Source organism: Thamnophis sirtalis, unplaced genomic scaffold, assembly GCF_051295495.1.
Source record: "Thamnophis sirtalis isolate CommonGarterSnake01/CBP01778 unplaced genomic scaffold, rThaSir2_p1.2 scaffold_7, whole genome shotgun sequence".
NCBI classification, from domain to species: domain Eukaryota; kingdom Metazoa; phylum Chordata; class Lepidosauria; order Squamata; family Natricidae; genus Thamnophis; species Thamnophis sirtalis.
Genome location: NW_028261387.1, coordinates 48,276,382 through 48,298,460, shown reverse-complemented (window position 1 = coordinate 48,298,460; position 22,079 = coordinate 48,276,382). Strand labels below are relative to the sequence as shown.

General features: G+C 40.0%; 1 protein-coding gene across 2 annotated transcripts; it reads left to right on the top strand.

Annotated features, from left to right (window-relative positions):
• The first annotated feature begins 1,859 nt into the window (after positions 1-1,859).
• SMIM29 (small integral membrane protein 29) lies at positions 1,860-20,459 on the top strand. Of its 2 annotated transcripts, XM_087719932.1 has the most exons (7): positions 1,860-2,017; positions 2,136-2,225; positions 6,214-6,348; positions 8,246-8,416; positions 11,227-11,252; positions 16,849-16,954; positions 19,795-20,459. In XM_087719932.1, the coding sequence occupies exons 4-7, from the start codon at positions 8,306-8,308 to the stop codon at positions 19,855-19,857; spliced, it is 306 nt and encodes a 101-aa protein (XP_087576058.1). In that variant the 5' UTR covers positions 1,860-2,017; positions 2,136-2,225; positions 6,214-6,348; positions 8,246-8,305; the 3' UTR covers positions 19,858-20,459. The 2 variants fall into 2 exon arrangements, with proteins under 2 accessions (XP_087576058.1, XP_087576059.1); XM_087719933.1 differs by lacking the exon at positions 6,214-6,348 and having other exon boundaries at positions 2,136-2,223.
• The last annotated feature ends 1,620 nt before the right edge of the window (positions 20,460-22,079 follow it).

Below are 22,079 nucleotides of genomic sequence, written 5' to 3'. Positions count from 1 at the left end.
TCAGAAGAGCAGTTCCTTCATCTCTCTTATAACTATTGGTTCAGGATCCTAGATTTGAATAGCTTGTACTACATTAGCACAGAGTCATTTTTCTTCACCGATTTAAGCTCCCACTTCAAAGTGGAAATAATAAAGAGTGTAGAAGATTAGGTCTCAGAAAGAAATTAGGAAATCCAAAAGGATGCTCCGTTTAAGTTAAACTAAAATAGACAGGACAAAAATGATTTTATATTCAAATTCTCCATCTCCCAAATGGTAGAACTCAGATCAGTTTTAGCCTACTTTCCCTTCATGAAATCTGGTCATTATTGTTTACAGTGTTTTTAAATATCCAGCTTTTATCCTTAACTTTTATAAGAAAATAGAAATCATTGCTCTTGAGATACAATTTGTGTCATGAATTGTAGACCTCATATCTGCATGCAGATGCTGTGATGCTGCTCCTTTCTTTGCTTCCAGTCCATAATAAATGGTTGTTCTGTCCTCACTGGGATAGTCTCTGCATGCCTGCTCACATCCTTTTGTTCCAGTTGAATTGGCTGTTGCTGTTTCTTTATGCCTAGCATGATTCATAGGCAATATCAGGGGCAACCTGGCTTTGTTCCCTACACAGGGCTGATCTATACCAGGTTTACTGGTGACAAGTGCCTATTACACTACTAGCCTATGCTGTGAAAGCCACAAGATACAGAACTAGCTGTGTGACTTGGGACCACTTCTTTTGCAGCCCTGGACCAGAAAGTTAAAACATGTCTTACCTGTCAACCCACATTAGACTAGTGTGGTGGTGAAGAAGAGACCTTCATCCTGTATTGGATTGATTTATGTTGTTGTTGTTGATGATGATAATAACATTCATAAATAAAACAAATAGTTTAAAAAAAATACATTACCTTCTCCAGAACTTTCTGAAAGTAATTGTTTCATATTGTGCTGTTATTAGAATCAAGTTAAAGCCATTAGGTAGATTTTTCAATCCTTCCACACAGTTCATTGTATGTGAGTACATAAATGAGGAGTGTTGGAGTTAAATATATAATCCTCAACCTGATCATCAGAACTTTTACCTATGAATGAGCTGACTAACATAGCACAGATTCTCCATTAAGAATCTTGACTGGATAAAATGGGGTTGATTCATTCACGCAAGCAACCCTTAAATTATCATAGTTTCCTCTTATTTAACAAAAGCTGCCTCCATGCTGAGGATTATATTTTTTGGCAAAAATAACCTTCCTTCCAGAGGAGGTATTTTGCCTTTCTGAGAATTCTCTACACCCCCCCCCTTCTGTGATACTTTCCCCTCTAAAAATTGGCTAGAACTGAAGGCAATGCTCATATGAGATTGAGTCACTGTTATAAAGGCATCACAAGACAGGGCGCCTTATTTCCAATCCCTTTTCGGCTAATTCCTAGGATTTATTTTCCATAAATTACCTCTGACCATCACATTGGACGGTGGACAGTTGTTACACAACTGTGAAATCCGCAAAATATTTACACCGATGAGTCACAGCCAGACCAGAGTTCGATGCCCACCCACTTCATATGGGAACCTTGTATTTTGTTTTCTTGTCGACCGTTTTCTGAACCTAGTTTCAAAGTACATTTTCGGAACTTTTCGCTTTGCAGTTCAGAGAACATCTCCCCACCCCCACCCCAATGGAGTATCAAATGATAACCGGGTACGGCGCAGAGGCGAACCTCTATATGCCCCCCCGCCCCCCAGAGGACACGGTTGTTTTCCCTCGTCACTGTCTTTAACCGGCGGAGGCTGCCCTCTGCTGTCCCGGTGGCCAATCGCGCGTTTACCTGGCGGAACCTTGTTTGCGGATTGGCTGCTGCTCTTCCCCCCTCTAATGTGCGGGGCTCAGTCACGCGCCTTTCGGCCTTTTCCTGCCGGTGTTTGAAAGGGCACGTGAAGTTGGAGAGGTGCGCAGGGACGGGGAGGAGGGTGCGCGCGTTTGTTTGCAGCAACCAAACGGGGAGAAAGGAGGAGCTGAGAAGAGGAAGGGAGGTAAGAGCTGGGTCCGCCCCACTGAAAGCAAATGGGGAAGTGAACCAGGGAAATGGCTGGGGGGTGGAGACGCATTGATTTTTCTCGTGTGTTCTCTCCACTCCACCCCCACCCCCAGTTCGAGGCGAGACTTCCGGGAAGAAGATGAGCGTTGCGGAGGTGCTTTTACATACGGAGATGCTGTTGTAAACCTGGGAATTCCGAAGAGGTAAGCGGTGCCGTTGCTGGAAACAGAAGGAGGAGAGGGATTAAGTCTCGGTTTGGAGATTAGGTGAATAAAACGGCCTTTTCCCCAAATTATCTGTCGTCCCCTTGAAGGAAAGCCTTTTGGATCACTGGAGGATGCTTTCTGCATTTCGAGATCTGGTGGAGTGGGGCCTTTCTCCGCCGTGGCAACTTTTAAGACTCTGGACCTCAACTCTCAGAATTCCTTGGGAATACTGGCTAGGGAATTCTGGGAATTGAAGTCCACATGTCTTAAAATTGCCAAAAGCTGAGAAACACTGCTCTATGGCTTTTCTAAACCGAGTTGAGCACTGTGGTTAACTTTGATTTTTTTTAAAAAGTTATTTGAGAGCCTTTTGGCTACATAATTGCAAACAAGATAGCTTTCATTCAGATTTTCATGATTATGATTATACATATTTTAAAAAAACAATCTGCATTGGGATAATTTTATGATTTCCTTTAATAGGGTTTTTAGGTTTTCTTATTTTACTTAATAGAAACCAGAGGAGCATGTGGAATAATAGGATATAACATAGGGTCCAGTTCTTGAGAAATAATCACATCTGAAAGGGTTATGTATGTAAATGTAAAGAGTAGATATGGGTAAGTAAATCAGTATTGTCAAAGGATTTTTTTGACAGTTAAAACAAAACACTGGTTTTGTTTATGTAACTTTTCTTTCTGGGTAACTACTGGTATGTCATTTGAGGTGAGGAGAAAGAAGGTGAAATAGTTAAAAGTCTGTTAATGCCAATGCCATGCATTATGCCTTTTGGAATCTTTCTATCCTGTTCTTGCTTCCACAATGTCTATATACTGTTTCGTATATTTATCTTTGTTCTCTAAACTTCTCACCTTCCTCTTTTTCAAGGTCCCATCAAATCCACCCAAAAATGACTTTCTAAATTTTCTCCTATTACCTCAGTTGTTCATTCTTTCTCAATTGTGGTCTTAAGTCGAGAATGCCATGGAACTAATGGGGTGCCATGGAACTCTCTAAGCCAATTGTAGCCTTACCTAATAAATTATGAGGCTGACTGTGGGTTTGGCTGACTGGGTAGATTACAGCTATTATTTAATAGGACTGCTGCATACAGACAGCAAGACAGCAAAGATTGAGGCAGTAACTAGAAGGCAGTAAAAGGATAGAATGTTCTGTATCTCTTTGCTTTCATCTAGTGATAATCTGAATGTTTGCCGTTTAGCCCTGGTAGCTGTTGCTTAATCAGTGAATGTGGTTGCTGGAATTTGATTTCTTGTGATCACAGAAAATCTGGGAAGGGCCAGGTTGCAAACAATTAAAGGGTAAAAGGCCCCAATTCAAATCTCCACTCTGCCAGCAAATCTGAACTGTTGTGGCTTTCAGAATAAGTAGGAATGTGTAAATCTATAAGTACCCAGAATGTGGCATATGCTATGTGTTTCGGCTTTTAAGAATTGACACGGAAAGTATCTGAAGAAATGTCTTCTGTGCGTTGTTGGGTTGATTCTTTTCCACAAGTGTTTATCATAGATGACAACCTTTCATTTAATTCTCAGCTTCCTTTTAAAATATGTGAATGATTCTCCAGTATTGAATTATAGCTGTGAAACAGTCTCTTAGGCATTGAGTTCATTTGTTTCTGTAGTTCTTTTTTTTAAATAATTTTTTTATTTTCAAACAACATAAAAACGCAAAACATATAACATAAAAACTTCTTCTACATACAGTATGTCAATTGGTTATAAAATCTTTCTCCGTCCTTTTCATAGTCATCACTTGAGCTTTATCAAAAATCACTTATTGTCAATCAAATATCTTTGTATACATTATTATTGTATTTCATTTGTTTAATTATCACTATTGTTTCACCATTTTTAACAAGGTATTCTAAATATGTATCTATTTATATTATGATTCATTATATCATCTTCAATATATCCAATAATAAAGATTTTTTGGTATCCTATTCATAAACATTCTATTATTTTAGCATTAATAACATTCTCTAATAATTTTCAATTCCATGTTTTTTCCATTATTAATATCATCAATCTAATATACATTTATACAAATTATTATAATTGTTAAACATCCATTAAGCATAACTATTATTACATTCTTTTTATATGAGGCATATTAAATTTGAAGTAAATTTATATTATGGCATTTCATTACATCATCCAGAAATCATCCAATGATATTACATCTTTATATTCTATTCTATATAGAATAATTTATCTTTTATAAAAAGGCTTTTCAACATCATCTCCATCATCCTCACTTACAGTTTATATAAAATTTCATATTATCAATCTAGTATATATAAATACTTTATTATCATTATTGATCATTTATTTGACTATAGCTATTATTACTTTATCTTATACATAGTACTCAAAGTTTAACTACATTTAACTAAATTCTATTATGACATTTCCTTTCATCATGTATCCTTCCAGAAATAGTGCAGTCCAATAGCTCTTGCCATTTGTAGAATCTGTTTTCTAAGTGTTTTCTTCATAAGTCTTATGTGGACTTCTCTTGACAACTTGTTCATTGGATATCTTAAAAAAGAATTCATAACCCTCCATCTGTTCCTTTCATCTGCTTGTCTTTTGTTATCACTGGTGCTTCTGCCGAAATTACTCTAATTGTTTCTGCCAAATTTTCTCCCCTTTCTTCATCTATATTTTGACATCTGAGATAGAGTTCCAGTTCATCGATCTCTCCTTTCCATATTCCGCACTTATCATTTCCCTCCACACTCGATTTGCTATCAATGTCAAAATTTTCTTATCACTTTCATATGTCTCTGTAATTTTTTGAACTCTCCTCAAATTTCATTGTTGTTTTATAAGTATTCTCAACTCTTCCCTCCATACTTTCTGTGTTTTGATATTTTGTATTTTGATCTATAAATTCAAGATTCTTTTCAATTCTCTCTCTAGTTATTAAGAGTTTTTGAATTTCTAACATAATTTTTTGCAATGTTGGTTCCTTTTCTTCTTCATATTGTGCCATTTTTCCAAGTTATAAACACTGCCAAAACATCCAAGGTTTTTGCTAGGTTTCAAACAAATTCAGTGAAGTTTTTTCCACTGACCCTTTCAGTAAACCAAGCTGATAGCTTTGTAATATCAGATGTTGCCAAGCCTGTAGCCACTAGATGGCAGTGTTACATCTTTTCCCTCTGTTTTTGGCTCTCTTTTCTAAACTCCGAATTCCGGAAAGGGTTTTTCTCCAGAAAGAGAAAAAAAAATGTTTAAAGATTGCGATCCGGCTGAGCCTTGCAAGGAAAGAGGCTTTTAATCCACAAACACAAAAAATAGAAAAATATAGAGGAAGAAGGGGGAAAAAAAGACCAGTCCAGTTTAAAAGTAACAGGCATTTGTAAAAAGTCTGTCCATAAAAAACAAATTTAAAGTGGAAAAGATAACACGATAGTTTTAAACCAGGGTAAATTCGCTGCTTGTTTTCTTCTGTTTTCAATTTTATTTTAACTCTGAATCTTTTGGGTTTTCTTCTCTAATAATAAAGATTTTTCTCACCATTTCGACACACTGTCTCTCCTGTGCTGCTTCCGTTTCCAGGGCTTATCCCAACCTTCTGCAGCCATATTGACTGCTTCTCTTGTAGCTAGCAAAAAGAGCTTTTTCCTGGATCAATCAGGGGCTTTGTGATGCCCCTGAGATCAGCAGGACATGCCCTTCACTATCACCGTTCCTTCAGAATGGTTTAGATCCAAAAAGGATTGTCCAGCAGCAGAGATATTGACAGCAATCCTGGAGCTCCAAGATTGCATGTCATGTCATAGCAACATTAAGCCCCGCCTCATGTTTCTGTAGTTCTTCACAGTCTGTTAGCTCAAGATAAATTCTGGGGTTAGATTAGCTGGGGTTTAATATTATCAGTGTGTTAACAATACCATATTATGCATCTCTATCTCATGCTGAGCAAGTGGAGCTGTTTAACTTCCTTCTCAGAGCCTGGAGTGTAGAAGATGAGGAGAAGCAGGCTGCAACTCAACCTTAGCGAGTGGTTGTGGTATTTTGGTCCCCTGCAGTCAAGAGAGCTGACATCTTTGGCTCTGGATGGGGTAACACTCCCCTGGACAGAACTGGTATGCAATTTGGTGGTGGTCCTTTATTTGAAACTCTTATTGGAAGAGCCAGTAGTAGCCATAGCTTAGGGGGCCTTTGCTGGGGTTCCTGGCCAGGGAGGCTTTGCTCACAGTCATGCCTTAATCACTTTCTGATTAGATTACTGCACTGTGTACATGGGGCTGCCCTTGAAGAACATTCAGAAGCTGCAGTTGGCTGAGACTACTGGGGCGTGTTAATTCTGGGTGCCGCATGGTTCATCAAGTTACATTACTGCTGTATCAGTTGCTTTAGCCTCTAGTTGCTTTTTGGGTGTAGTTAAAGATGCTGATTATCATCTTTAAAGTTCTACATGACACAGTGTCAGATTTGCGAGGCCATCTCTTACCTTTGTAGCTGCCCCAGTTCTTTGGATTGGCTTCCCATCTGAGATTTGAGGGACCTTACTCAAATGCTTAATAAGCAAAGAAAGACATTTAAGAGGGATCCACCCTAATGTATTAGACTACAAGAAGTTGATGACCAGGAGAGATTTGTATTTTGAGACTTGCAAGATTGGTATCCTCCCTCCCAGGTAACCAGACCGAAAACATGACCAGATGAGCCAGGCTATGTGTGTCAGACTATATAGTAACAGAATCTTGCAAGTCTGAACAGAAACCATAAATCTCCTGCTGTAACCCTTAACAAGTCTGATATGTTAGGGTGGCTCCTCCTTAAATTTATTTGTCCATTAAGCATTTGCAGGCTCCTCTCTCTTTTATCTGATAGTTTCCTAGGCTGCATCTCTTCTTCTCTTCCCTCAGGGTCATTCCCACATTGCAAGGGGCCACAATGAACTTGTCCAATCTGGCTTCTTCCATCTCATAGTAATATAAATTTGGGATTATACTTGTATCCTGTTGCATTTACAAATGGTATTTAGTTCCATTTAAAATGAAAACCTATAGTCCCAGTTCGGAATTTTTTTAAAAAATTGTTATCCAATATTTTTATAAGATTATTTCTTTATTTACAAGTATCTTGAAAATATGAAGATATGAACTATGGACTAATTCAGCATCGTTGGACCTGGTTGCCAAAAAACCTGGAGATAATGGGGATTGTGTCTGGGATATTCTGCAAGCGAATTACGTGTTTTACCACACAACTCTGGCCCATTTACTAAAATAAATGGATTTCTATTTTCTTCTAACACTCAGGATAGTTAGCATCAATGGATATCCAGTCCCATATAGAAAAACATCTATTTTAATTAACCCAGATATCTTTGCTTGATTCAAAATTTGCATATCTAAAGGGATGGGAAATATAGGATTTTTCCAGTATACTCCAGCATTGTTCCATTAGCCATTCAGGGCATGTCTACTGAGAAATCTATTGTGAACATCTGGAAGGCCAGAGGTTTATTAATCTTAGACCAAAACAAGTTTTTGTACTTGATTTTGTAGGCGAGCCTAGCATGGAACAAATTTATCTATTATATTAAATATTACCAATAGAATATGCTGGGGTGCGATGGGGAAGGGGTTGCAGTTTTGCTTTTCTCCATTATGGGAAATATCTAGAAAGCGAGATATTAGAGGTCAGCTATACTAGCTTAGACCAAGATGCCAGCATTATTTCCATTATTCTTAACTTTCTCTCTTTTCGTCTTGGAATGGCTTATTTTTCTTTCCCATTCACCCCCCTTTCTCAGTTTCATTTAGCTGTCATTCATGTCTCAGGGCTAAATATTTTAAAAGATTTCATTCATTGATTCTAGTGTGAGGAGTAGCATGTGATATACTTGTGACTGTCTTATGTGCAGTTGTTTGAATGGCAGTGGGTTTGGAGAGAGGAGAAGGAGAAGAGTGGCTCATGGCAATGTTAAGAATGTGTTTTAATCCTAAACTTTTTTTTTTAATCGTTGTGAAGTTGACTTCCCAATGATGACAGGAGCTGCTTCTCGGATCCTGTCAAGCAAGTTTATATGCCATGAATAACACCACCATGCCTACTTCTGCTGGGCCAACCAATGACTCCCTGGTGGGTTACATTCTAGTGCCGTTTTTCCTTATCACCATTGTTGGAATCATCATGGCAGTGGTGAGTGGACTCAAGACAGAAGCACTTGGTTTTTAGACCAGCTTGCTGGGTGGGGAATTCTGGGAGTTGAAGATTACACATGTTAAAGTTGCTGAGGTTGAGAAATGCTGCTCTAGTTTTTATGTCAACAATGGAATATGCCGGAAAGTTTTTCTTTGGGGAAAAAAAAGATGAGTAGTCTCAATATCAGTTCTTAGTCAATGGTTTCTGTTGCAACAGTTGCAGTCTTTTCAGTTAGTGAGTGCTATTATTTTAAAAATGCTCACTTGTGAACACTGCATTTCAGGAAGTGCCAGTGATTTAAGTCACAAAAATATATAATTAAGTCTTTTAAAAGTAATGTGAGAGTTCTGTCTGTGTCACTTGTGTATGTTATGCAGTCACCCTCTGCATCAAGGTTTTTTGGGGAAACTGTTGTCCTTTACTTAGCTTGATAAATGTTTCTGCTTTTCACCAACAGCATTTTCAGATCATCATCAGACTGAATCCTATACAGATTAACAAAATATTCTGATGATAGCGTGGGCCAAAAAACTTTGGTTACAACATAGATCTAGTGGATTGGGAAAGAATTTGGAACACAAATTATAAACTAACACGATCAGCAGCACTTAAAGAAAATATGTACAAAATGTTTTATCGTTGGCATTTACCACCAACAAGATTGGCTAAAATGTACCCAAACTTGAATCCAACCTGCTGGAAGTGTAAAATAGTACAAGGGACTTTTTATCACATATGGTGGACCTGCCTGGAAACACAAAATTATTGGACAAAAATTTGGAAATGGGTGCAAGAAATGACAGAAGAACAGATAAAATACAAATTTCTACTGGGAATAATCAAAGGGAAATATACAAAGACAATTAAGTACATATTAACACATCTGCTAACCACAGCTAGAATAGCATTTGCCCAATGCTGGAAACAAAATAATACCCCCTCTGACAAATTAGTGATACAAAAAACTTTGGATTGTGCAGAGATGGACAAATTAACACTAAAATTAAAAGATAAAGAAGAGTCGGAATATTATGAAATTTGGAACAATTGCTACAAATGGCTGCAAAACAAGAATAAAATTAATTAAGCCAAAAAAACAATACATATAAATATATATAGAACTCTGTATAAATGTCTGTAAATATAGAAGTGAAATATATACATGTACCGGTATGATGACATAATAATGTTGATATAATAACTTGAAGGTGTTATAGAAGGGAACAAATAATAAAAAATCTGCTAAAAATATTAACAAAATATTCTCTACTATTGTTCTTTCCAGGTGTGTTGGGACTATGTCCCAGCGCACAGGATATCTGGGAGAAGAGTACAGCTGGTTTGTTTGTTGCTGTTTGTGCTTTGTTTTTGTCAAAGTGGTAATACTTTATTGGATGTAGGAATGCATTAAGATGATACGCTTGTTTTGGGGAGACTGAAGTTTGGTATCATTAATAAGTAATAGATTACATAAATAAAAATAATTTGGCTTCCCTTATCTATAAGCATTATATTTTCCCTTTTAGACTGAGCAAAAATGTTTCTTCCTTACAATTCCAATAGCTTTCAATGATGCTTAGTATGGAGTTCCTAGACCAGCGAGGCCGAACCTTTTTTGGTTCGCGTGCCATTTAGTCCTCCGAAGTCTTCAGGAACCTTCATGAGGCTTCCCTGAAGGCTCCAGAGGACGAAAAACATCCCTACGAGCAAATCGGAAGTGACTTCCGTTTGTCCGTTGGGTTGTTTTTCGTCCTCTGGAGCCTTCAGTGAAGCCTCACGAAGGTCTCTGAAGGCTCCAGAGGGCTTATACCAGCCCTATGAGCAAACCAGAAATCTGTTTCTGAAGCTCCGGTTTGCCCGTAGGGCTGAGTTTTTTTTTTCTTTTGCGCTCTGGAGGCTTCAGGGAAGCTCCTGAAGCCTCCGGAGGGCCTCCGGGGGGGGGGAGGCTCTTTTCACCTTCCTCAGGCTCCTATAAAACCTCTGGAGCATGGGGAGGGTGAAAATGGCTTTTAAAAAGGCTGAACTCAGCTGGCCAACATGCGCATGCGTGGTGGCCAGCTGACAGGGCAAGGCCTCACATGCTCTGACAAACTTTTTTGCCATCGCATGCCAAAAGCAGGGGAGCATGGTGGGGGTCATCTGGGTATGCGTCCCCTCCCCCATGCATGCGTGCACGACCTCGCCACCCTTCCCCTCCACTTTTGGAGCATGATGGCGCGGTGGATCTGTTTTTTGCCCTCCTTTCTAGGAGTCTGGGGAGGGTGAAAATGGCCTCCCCTGTCCCCCTCCCTCGCAGGCTCTCTGGAGTCCAGAAATGGCCCATTTTCTGACTTCCAGTTTGTGTATTGGGCCATTTTTTGCCCTCTGGAGGGCAAAAATGGCCAAAAATGAAGGCCGAAATCAGCTGGCCAGTACACATATGCACTCTGGAACTGACAGGGCAACGCCTCACATGCCCTAAGAAATGGCTCTGTGTGCCACCTGTGGCATATGTGCCATAGGTTCGCCATCAGGTCCTAGAAGGTATCAGGTTGGTCTCTGGACTTTGGTGAGATTTTATATACCATCTTTCAGTATCTTTATCATTTGACACTTAAGGTTGCATTTCAAATGAATTGGGTCAGCCACATGTTACCATTATGTGGCTTCTGAGAAGTGCACCTAGACTAATGATACAAATGCTGACCCTGATGTTCACATTCCTTGTATTTTTCGTTTTATTTTTACTCCCAGTTAGAAGAAATAATGCCTAACACATATTCACATTCCTCTCATAATTTTTTTCTCCTTCCCCTTTGTCATTGCAGATGATGTATATCCAGAAAAAAAGGAGGTAAGAAATTCCAGGAGATTGAGGCTCTTTGCCTTTTTAGATCTATCTTCTTGCTTGTAATCCTCACTTAATGAACACAGATGGGATCAGGAACTCTGGTGTTAAGTGACATGATTGTTAAGTGAAACATCACAAGACCACAACTTTTAATTTTACTGCTGGCTTCTCCATGGAGTCTATTAGTTGGAAGCTAGCTGTGAAGTGCACAAATAGTGATCACATCATTGGCACATTGCAATAGTTGTTAATAGTTGACCACAAGGATGCTACCCTCTTCATAAAGTTGCTTTGTCAGCACTACTGTAACTTCAAATGGCCATACTGTAACTTCAAATGGCCATTAAATAGGGTAGCCATTAAGCAAGGTCTGTCTATGTTGCATTGAATAGCAGCCATGGGCTAATTTATTAGAAGGTGAATGAGGTTGCTTACTGCTTTTCCTTCCAGTTTCACATGGTACTATTACTGATTTTAGCTTTTTTAAAATTTTAAATAGCTAAACATTTTAGTGTAAAATTAAAATTAACTGCTGAAATGAACTAGCTATTTTCTTTTCTAGCACTTTTATTTTCCCATATAAAATCCAGAAATATTTTAGGATATTATTTTAGTTTCCCAAATCTGGAAGGAAAATAATGTCCTTGCCGTAACAGTTTGTCCTTATTTAAAACCAAAGGAATTGTTGCTGCATGGATGCATTTTGTATGATGCTTTATGTAAAGTACTCTAACGATGTCTGCTTCATAATAAGCAACCCAATATTGTAATACAAAAAGCAGTGATTTATTAACAGCTTCATTAGGCATTCTTCATTAGGCATTTCTTATTCTCAGTCATCTTTTTTGCTTTATCTGCTTTTGAACTTTGCCCGTGTTTCTGTCCTCCCTTCAGCCTGTCATAAATCACGTTATCCAATAGCTTCATTCATTTCAACCCAGCTACTGTAATCTGAGATCCGGCTCCGCCGCCGCTCTGCATGGAATGTCAACACAAATAGTTGACATCCGGCTCACCTCACTTTTCAAAGGCAATCTGTGCAAGCAAAAACAATTTGAGTACCAGTATGGGATTCAAGGCTGCGTCCTCCCCCCCCAAAGCTTGTTTGGATTGTTTTCGTGGAATCTATAAGGCTATCTGCCTGGATATTTCTACTCTTTACCTAAGATGCCTCTGACAAGGGATAGCCCTTACACTTAATTAAGTACTGGAGTTGCCTTCTGTGCCACTTCGAATCAAGGATGCGTTGCACCTCATAATGGGTTTGGCCCCCTATAACCACAGAGCCTGGGGGCTCCCGGGGCAGTGGTCTCAGAGTGGATCTGACCACGTGTTTTAAGAGGCTACTATGGAATACTGGTGTACCTTCCCTAGCAGTGGGGGCATTTCAGTTGCACTGAGACTGGGTTGATGATCTTTACTATGGGGAATGGTCCCACAAATTTTGGTCCCAGTTTCTTGCTAGGGAGTCTTAACCTCAAATATTTTGTAGAGAGGTAAACCTTCTCTCCCACCAGGAATGGTTGTTGTGGAGCTCGGTGTTTATCTGCCTGTTTCTTATATGTTTGTGCTGCTCTAGCTAGTGCTTTTTTTACATTCTCCCAGGTTGCTTTTAGCATTGACATCCAGTCAGTCAAGCTGACTGAGGAAGGAGGATCCCTTGGATAATCAGGCATTGGGACAAAGTCCATGCCATTCACTACTTTGAATGGTGTTAGTCCTGTGCTGCTGTGAACAGCATTATTGTATGCAACCTCAGCGAAGGTCAGAAGGTCTGCCCAATTGGACTGCTGATAGTTCACGTAGCACCTCAGGTACTGCTCTACCATAGCATTCAGTCTCTCTGCCCCTCCATTAGTGCTTGGGTGAAAAGCCAAGCTAAGGCCCTGGGATGACCCAATGGACCGCAGGAACTCCCTCCAGAATTTAGCCGTGAACTGGACCCCTCTGTCTGAGCTAATTCTTCGAGGTACTCCATGCAGGTAGATGTGCTTCAGGAACAGTTTGGTCACCTTGTGAGCTGAGGGTAGTCCACTGCAGGTTATGAAATGCACCTGATTGGAGAGCAGGTCTATTACAGTCCAAATCACCGCGTTTCCCCCACTTTTTGGCAACTCTACTATAAAGTCCGTTGTGATCTCCCACGGCCTCGTTGGCTCTGCTACTGGCTGCAGCAATCCAGGGAGTTTTCTTGGTCGCCTCTTCATTGTGGCGCAGATGGTGCAACTTTTCACGTAACTGTCCACATCTTTCTTTATTTTGGGCCACCAGAACTGCCTCTGGGCTAAGTGTAACATCTTTAGGAATCCAAAGTGGCCTGCCGGTTTGGCATCATGGCTCCTCTGAAGAATTAGGGTGTGTAGGGATTCCGGGACCTAGAATTTCATCCCCTTCCATGCAAGGTCATCTCTTTTTGTCAAGATGTGTTGGTTGTTTTGGAACCAAGGGTCTGCTAGAAATTCAGTTTTGAGTCTCATGGTTAGGTTGCCTGCTGGTTGGTTGTGCTGGTCACGGTGTTGTCGTCTGGTGGTCACTTGGGCAGCTATTTGGTAAAGGGAATGATGGCATCCACCACCTGCTCCCATTCACATTTGTACTGGGGCATGCGGGAGAGGGCGTCAGCTAGAAGTTCCTCTGCCCTGGAATGTGTTTTAGTATGAAGTCGAAGTGGTTAAAATATTGAGTCCATCGGACTTGTTTGAGTGATAGTTTCTTATGGTCAGTCCAGACTTCGAACGGTTTCTGGCCCCCTTCCAACAGGTGTCTCCAGATTAGCAGTGCCCATCTCACTGTGAAAGCCTCCTTTTCCCATGCGGCCCATCGTCTGTCTGTGAGCTTGCCGGAGGTGTAGGCACAGGGTTGTGGGTTTCCTTGGTTGTTTCTTTGGAGTAGCACCGCTCCCACTGCCATATCACTGGCATCTGCTTGGATCACAAAGGGTTGCTCCGAGTCAGGATGCTTCAGCACTGGTTCCTTTGCAAACATTTCTTTTAGTGTCTCAAATGCCTTTTGGCAGCTTAGGCCCCACTGTAGACGTTGTCCCCGGTGAGGTTTTGTTCCTGGGCTCCCTGTCTTCAGGAGGTCTGTCAGGGGTTTGGCAATCTTCACAAAGGAGGGGATGAATTGCCTATAGAAGTTCGCGAACCCTAGGAAACTTTGTAGCTGTCTGCGGGTGCAAGGGGGTTGCCAGCTTAGGATGGCTTGCACTTTGGCTGGGTCCATCTCTATTCCCTCATTTGACACTTGGTAGCCTAGGTAGTCTAGCCGCTCACGGAATTCACATTTTGATAGCTTGACTACCAGAAGTTTTTTCAGTACTTTGCGGACCAGGGGTATGTGGTCATTCATGGTCTCAGTGTAGATGAGGATGTCATTGAGGTAGACGAGGACCCCCTTGTAGAAGTGCTCATGCAGCACCTCAATAAATTAACTGCATGAACACTGCAGGGGCTCCCTGTAGTCCAAAAGGCATCACTTTGAATTGGAAGCTCCCTAGAGGGCAGTTGAACGCTGTTTTCCACTCATCTCCTTCCCTAATCCGTATTTGATAGTATGCCTCTCTGAGGTCTAATTTGATGAAGACTTTTCCCTTGGCCAAGTGAGATAGCATATCTTTCATGAGGGGGAGATGGGTATAGGTTGTGTATGCACACGGCATTTATCCCTCGAAAGTCCTCACATAGTCTCATAGTTCCGTCTTTTTTCTCTTTAAATCTGGCCTCTAGCAGTTGTAGGAAGTCATCTATGTCTTGCAGTTGGGAGGCTCTCCTCTTGTGGAGGGCTGATAGCCATTCCCTTGCTTCTCCCTCTAGTCCCTCTGCTATAGTATTCACTATGGCTCTGGGGGATCAGTAGAGGTGTCTATAGCATTCCAGGTGGACCTCAGCTGAGTCAAGGAATAGGGCTAACTGGTCTGAGTTCTCATCAAACTTTCCTCTGAATTGGGGCGGTCCAGTCAGCAGTGCCCTTCCTCAGTTCTAGTTCGGAGGGAGGGTGGAGATTGTCTGCCCTGGGCAGCCTGCCTGCTACGTGAGAGAGGCACTGGCTTCATCTTCCTTCTAATGGGTGGAGAAGTGGGGCTATGTTCCCATGTGCTTCTCGTCACCTCAAGAGGATCCACTGCTCCTCCCCTCTCTCATGCATAATGGCCTTTCTTCACGGAGGGTGACCCAGTCAAATTCCTCCCTCCGTTGCTCTATGGAATTTCCCAGGGGCTCCATTTGGGATTTTTGGGGCCTGGCTTGATTCCAGTCCAGCATCCCCTCCACTCTTCCCAGCTCGCTTAGGACCTTTCCCTTTTTCTGGGCAAAGGGGTGGGGTGGGGGCTCAGCTTTAGCTGTTTTTAGGGGTTGATTACTTATCTCCTCTTGCTTCGCTAATCTCAGCTTTGATGTCTGATGGCTGCTCTCCAGCTCTGTTCAGATAGCTGGCCTTTTGTCATGGTCTTCTGAGTTCCCCCTCGGCACCCCCGATATTTAAAAGCAAAAGATGGCTGTCTGTAAAGTACCCTAATGATGCCTACTTCATAATAAGCGACCCAATATTGTAATACAAAAAGCAGTAATTTATTAACAGCTTCATTAGGCATTCTTCATTAGGCATTTCTTATTTGCAGCCATCTTTTTTGCTTTCTTTATCTGCTTTTGAACTTTGCCCGTGTTTCTGTCCTTTCTTCAGCCTGTCATAAATCACGTTAACCAATAGCTTCATTCATTTCAACCCAGCTACTGTAATCTGAGATCTGGCTCCACCGCAGCTCTGCATGGAATGTCAACACAGAGTTGACACTATTTCATTAATCATGGGTTTAAGGTAGATGGGTTGTAATTAGAAGAACCATCCAATACTCTATGGTTAGTTCATTATAATTCCTATATTAACATTTCACTATAGTTTAATTTATATGTTCCAGATAAATATCAACATAATGTCAGTGTGATATAATTTTAGATGGGTGCAAAATAAACATTTAATGTGCAGAGTGGTTTGTCAATAATGGTATGAACTGTTCCTTTATTTGGTAAATTATCTGTGTATATTATTACTATATTAGTTACTTTGGAGTATGGGTAAAACTGCCAAAGTTTTCCTCTGACAAATAGAGACACATATTTGATGCAAAGCTTACTTATAGTGCATCTAACCTTGTGCTGCTTAATGTATTGGACCTATAATTTCCTGAATTCCCAGCTCACTTGGCAAATGAGAATTATGCCTAGGAATTCTGGAATTTTGTTTTTCAGAACATCTGAAGAATATCAGGTTGCTGAAGACTGGCAACTGATGATTGGAACTTCTGGTATATTATCAAAATATAAACCAGTGTTGTGACTGAAATTTGGATCATAGTTACTTGGAATTAGTTATTAGTGCATGAGACTAATAGAAACATTGATCTAGCACATTTGAACACTAAACTACTGAAAATTTCAAAATGTATATTATACTGAAATTATGATAGTTGTTCATCCCTGACAATGCTTTATGATGTAGCTCTATCTTGTCTGAGCCTGTGCCAGGGCCATGAGAAAAAAAATGTAGCAGCTTTTAATTGCTTGAGGATAATTTTAGGTTATACTCTTACAAATCTGCCTCCTAGATATGATCGACTACGCCACCATTTGTTGCCAATGTACAGTTATGATCCTGCGGAGGAGCTACATGAGGCTGAGCAAGAACTCCTAGTGGAGCCAGAGGACACTAAAGTAAGCTTACGTGGGGTATATTTTACACATTACATACCTATTGCAGAGCCATATTTCAGGATATTTATGGACAGTTGCGTATTCAGATGTGATTTGCCCATGAAACTATCACTTGAAAAAGAGGGAGGGAAGGAAGCAGTTGCCCATCGTATTCAAATTATCTGTGATTCAGTTTGACTCAATATGGTACCTAGAGGTGCCGTATAACCAGAAGCACCTCCTTTTTGAACTCACGGTGCACTGCTTGACCTGTTACACTTAAAAATCATTAACAAAAGAGAAAATGTCTTACTTCAAAATAATGTACTATTATTCTTTTTAATAATAGCCCACATACCGCCTTTACTTCCTTAGAAAACAAAATAGTGAGAATTATAGTCTAATACTTTGTTGTGAAGGGTACCCTTCCAAAAAGTGAGTGTATCAAGTAGGTATTGATGGCTAGAAGGAGTGACAATATTCTGGTGATTTGCCAATGATTACATTGTTTTTGTTAGGTAAGCTCCCCGTTAGGAGAACGAGTGCGTTCAGAGAAGCGGTGTGAGAGTGGTGTTGGAGAACACACAAACCAGCATACAGAGACACTGCAGTTTAAATAGGCTTTGCTTTTACTTTCATGGAAATAGAGGTATCAGAGTCCATCAAACAGTCCAAATCATACACGGTTAAGACAGTCAGTTATCAACGTCTTTCAGTTAAGGGATAATCCAAATAACATAGTCCATAATCATACAAACAGTCTGGTACACAAAGTTTGCTAGCAGTTGCAAAACTTACAATAGCTTACGCTGATCACTATACAGCACTTCTAACAGCCAGCTTCCAAACACTCAGATCAGATCAGTATCTAACAGTGATTCTGGCTCCATCTTATGGCCGATTGAGGAAACGGCAACTAATCACATTTACAGCATGATTTAAAGAAACAGGTACAGCATTGCTACATGATTTATGTATTGCCAACCCAACCGTTAGATTATATTCCTAACAGTTTTGGCACACATGTTTTGAATAGGCAAATCCCTCAAGTCATTTTTCAAGCGCACTCACAACATGTTCTCAAAACAATCCCTGAATTATGTTGTGTCAGGACACCATGAATTGTGAGCAGTGAACTCTGAATATTTTTGTCTGTTCAAGAAAGAGAGAAAATAAAATAATTTCATTCCAATTTATACAGGCAGTCCTTCATTTAAGACTATTTGTTTAATGATATTGAAAGTTATGACAGCCTCAGAAAATGACCTGTATTTGTACATATGACCATTGCTCTACCCTCATGGTAATTTGATCACAATTTGGGTACTTGACATCTGGCTTGCATTTACAGTTGCAGCATCCTGCGGTCACAACTGCTATCTTTTTTTGTGAATTTCCAGCAAGAAAGCAACTTTAGATCACAATGACAAGTTCCAGTCTCAATTGTGGTAGTAAGTTGCATACTACCTGTAGTTTGAGACTATTCTTTTTTTCTTGAGCTGCATATTTTAGATATACTGCCTCTAGGAACGTCATTTGAGTTAGCTGGAGCCCTTTTCTATACATTTTATTTTTCTTATTATTATTGTTATTTTTCCCCATAAAAAAGAGCTAAGCTAACAGCAGTGTTCATCTCTGGGATAAATTGTTCATTCTAATGTAATGCAGCAATTTTGGGGTCTACCCAAAAGTGCCTTATGTTTTTTAAGATCCAGCCTTTTACAAACATACTAGGGAGGTAACTCTCAAGAAAAATACATTTTTGTTGTGGTTGTCTGGCCCTTTTAGGGATGTGTGGGATATAAGTCACAATGAGGGAAGGATGAAGAGAAGTCTCACAGACAACATTAGAAAGTGGAAATTGCAGCTCTTGCTTGATTACCGAGATTACAAAAAGATGTGAGCATAATTAAAAAATCCAAATATTATTAGGACATTTGACTGAAGACTATCACAAATAGAATGTTTATATGGACCACACTAGAAAATTAAGAGATGTGTAGAGAGTTATTTTTATATTACTATCTGTGTAACCAGTATTTCTGCTATATTTGTTAAGTGTTGAAATGACAAATGTTGAAAGAAATGATCCCTGGCTGTCCATTTTCATGGCTGCATAAAAGAGGAAGTGAATTTGTCACAGAAGCATAAACATGCTTATGCCTAGCTGTTTCATACAGCCAGTGCGTGGGAGCTGGTTTTTCTCCTTTCTATTCACAAAGATCATTGTCTCCATTTTTGCTTTCTGAAGTGGCTTCCAAAACGATGCTGTATTGGCACAGCAGGGGGAGCAGTAAAACTTTACTGGAGGATATCCATTCAGGCAGCTTTGTTTGGGAAGCAACACAGGTGTCCTCAACTTACGACCACAATTGGGCCCAAAATTTATATTGTTAAGTGAGATTATTGTTGAGTTTGCTCCATTTTATGACCTTTCTTCCTATAGTTGTTAAGTGAATCACTGCAGTTCTTAAATTAGTAACATGGTTGTTAAGTGAATCCGGTTTCCCCATTGCTTGACTTTGCTTGTCGGAAGGTCGTAAAAGGATCACATGACTCCAGGACACTGCAGCCGTCATAAATTGAGTCAGTTGACAATCATCCAAATGTAGATCACATGACCATGGGGGTGCTGCAAAGATTGTGTGAAAAATGGTCATAAGTCATTTTTTTCAGTGCCGTTGTAACTTTGAACGATCATTAAATGAACTGCTGAAAGTTGAGGCCTACCTGTACTCTTAATTGTAATGAAAACTGCCAGGTTATTCTGTCAAAATAAGCTGTGGAAGATGTCCATTCTTTGAAAAGATGCTCTTGCTAAATGTCTGAAGGCAATATTAAATGTGTGCTGTGTATTACAGATGATGCGAGGTTGGGGAGGATACCAGCCCTATCGTAATTCATTTATGGATGTGAAAGCTTGATGGTACTCATCTCGGACTGATCACAGAGGGTAGATGGATGACCTCTTCTACCTGGCATGTGTGCCAACTTGAATGCCATTAACGTTGCTGCCTTTCTTTACACTTCAGTACTACAGCCTCTTGACGTGACTTCCAGTAACAGAAGGTGTGATGGATGCCAGCCGTGTCGAGGAGATTGGCACTGAGCACCTGGTACAAAGAGTAGCCCAGGGGGGGTTGGAGAATTGTGTTTGGAACTAGGACAGCTTGCTATGTGGCATCATTCTTCGTATCAACCATCTCCTAATTTGCATTTTATGTGGATGATGAGATGCAGGAGTTTATGAAATTTTGAGTAAAATATCACTGAATAGCTCTTGCATTACGGGCATCAATCCTCAAAAGCTCGGCTTCGTTTAAAAAAAAAAAAGCAAAGCAGTCAACCTCCATTTCCTTTTGTGAACAAAGAGCATCAGAATGCAGCTGCTGTGATATCCCAGCACATTGCTTGCTGCCTTCTCTGCCTAAGAATGTAAAAGGGTGTATTATTTAAAGCTGTTGGATTCCTGTAACATACTACTGAACAGATGCGAGCAAAGTGAATAAAATCGCCAAATGCATAACTTGGTGCTTGAGGAGTGATGGTATACTTCTTGAAATAGGGATAACGGTTACATGACATCAGCTTTGGAATTATTGTGTGTGCTACATGCTGGGAGGATGCAGTTTAGCTAAGAAGTTTGTATAGATGCTTAGCATGTCTATCAGAAAGGACCATCGTTATGAGAACTATTTTCTTTGGTGACCTGTTTGAGCTCAACAGGGACAGACACTGTTATTTGGTATTTGGGAAATCATCTCTGTTTTGTAAATAAAACTGAACCCAACTAGGAGTACCTGTGGCAAAACATCAAGCTTTTACAGTACTATGACCTGTTATGCCTGTCTTTGTGAATACAGCTTGTTACCATTGATATATCTGTGATGGACATTTTGGTGTAGCAATGTTATTGCTGCTTTGCTGAAAAATTTGTGCTACTCATTGCTTGCTGAACTTGGCTAATGGACACAGATTATGCACTTAATGTAGAAGGCTGTACTGGTAACTTTGAGAAAGTGTCTTAATGTATCCCCCCCCCCCAAAAAAAAAAAAGTTTTGATTTTTAGCAAAGTTGGAGGTGTTCCACACATTTTAAGAACATTGGGATGCAACTTACATTGCATACATCGGATGCCTTTTGAGGTTGACAATGTATTCCTAATGCAATGGGAAAAATGTGACGATTATGGTTCTGGAAATAAAGTTATTTTTTCCATGACAAGACTGAATGCACACGACAATGCACATTGCAACCATCGCTTCTCTTCCTAAACACATGATTAATAAACTGGTGGTGCAGCTGCATGGGCTGAATTAATGGTGGTTTGATGCCACCATGAAGAAAAGCATTCTTCTGCCATTCCCTGCATCATCTTCCAATGAAATCAATATGTACTGTGCCCTGTAGTTTGTTTTATCTTGTCCCCATCTGTATGCCTTTGGTTTATATCTCATTGCTATTAACTCCTTGCTTTGTTATGGGTCTGCAGGCAAAAAAAACTGCAATGTCATGATTTACATCCAGTCATGAATTTAGTTCCTAAATGTACTGAATGCTTGTTCTTTCCTTTATGTACTGCATTTACTTCCACACTGCTAGTTGTCTGTCTCAAAATAGAAACAAATTTCCCAAATACGGATTATGTATTTCCATCCCTACAGCAACTGAAGAATAGATTTAAGAGTAACCTTCATCTGGAAGCATTCTGAGTCTTAGATTGCTACTTTCATTTGTCCTTTGGATGAAGTTAATTTTCTGCTGGGCAAAATGAAAGTTCCTGTTTTGATCTTTCTAAAAAAATAACTCAAATGCAGTACACTATTTGTATTTAGATATATAATTGGTTGATATCAGCTAGCGCCAGGAGCATCAGGTCAGGATGTTTTTGCCCAAACAAGCCTGTTCTATCTAGACAGTTGAGGTCTCTCCAGAGCAGCATTTGAGAGGCAAATTGTTTTTGGAAAACAAAAAGTGCTTTTTTGGTAAACATCCATTGGATGCAAAAATTAAAATTCTAGAATTGGCTGTATTAGTGGTCCATTATTTGATAACAGGAATTCAGAAACAAAAAGAACATCTGGGGATTCAGGTGCTATTTATTGGGAAGGGGTCTCTGTTGAATATAGGCTACATCTCTTAAAA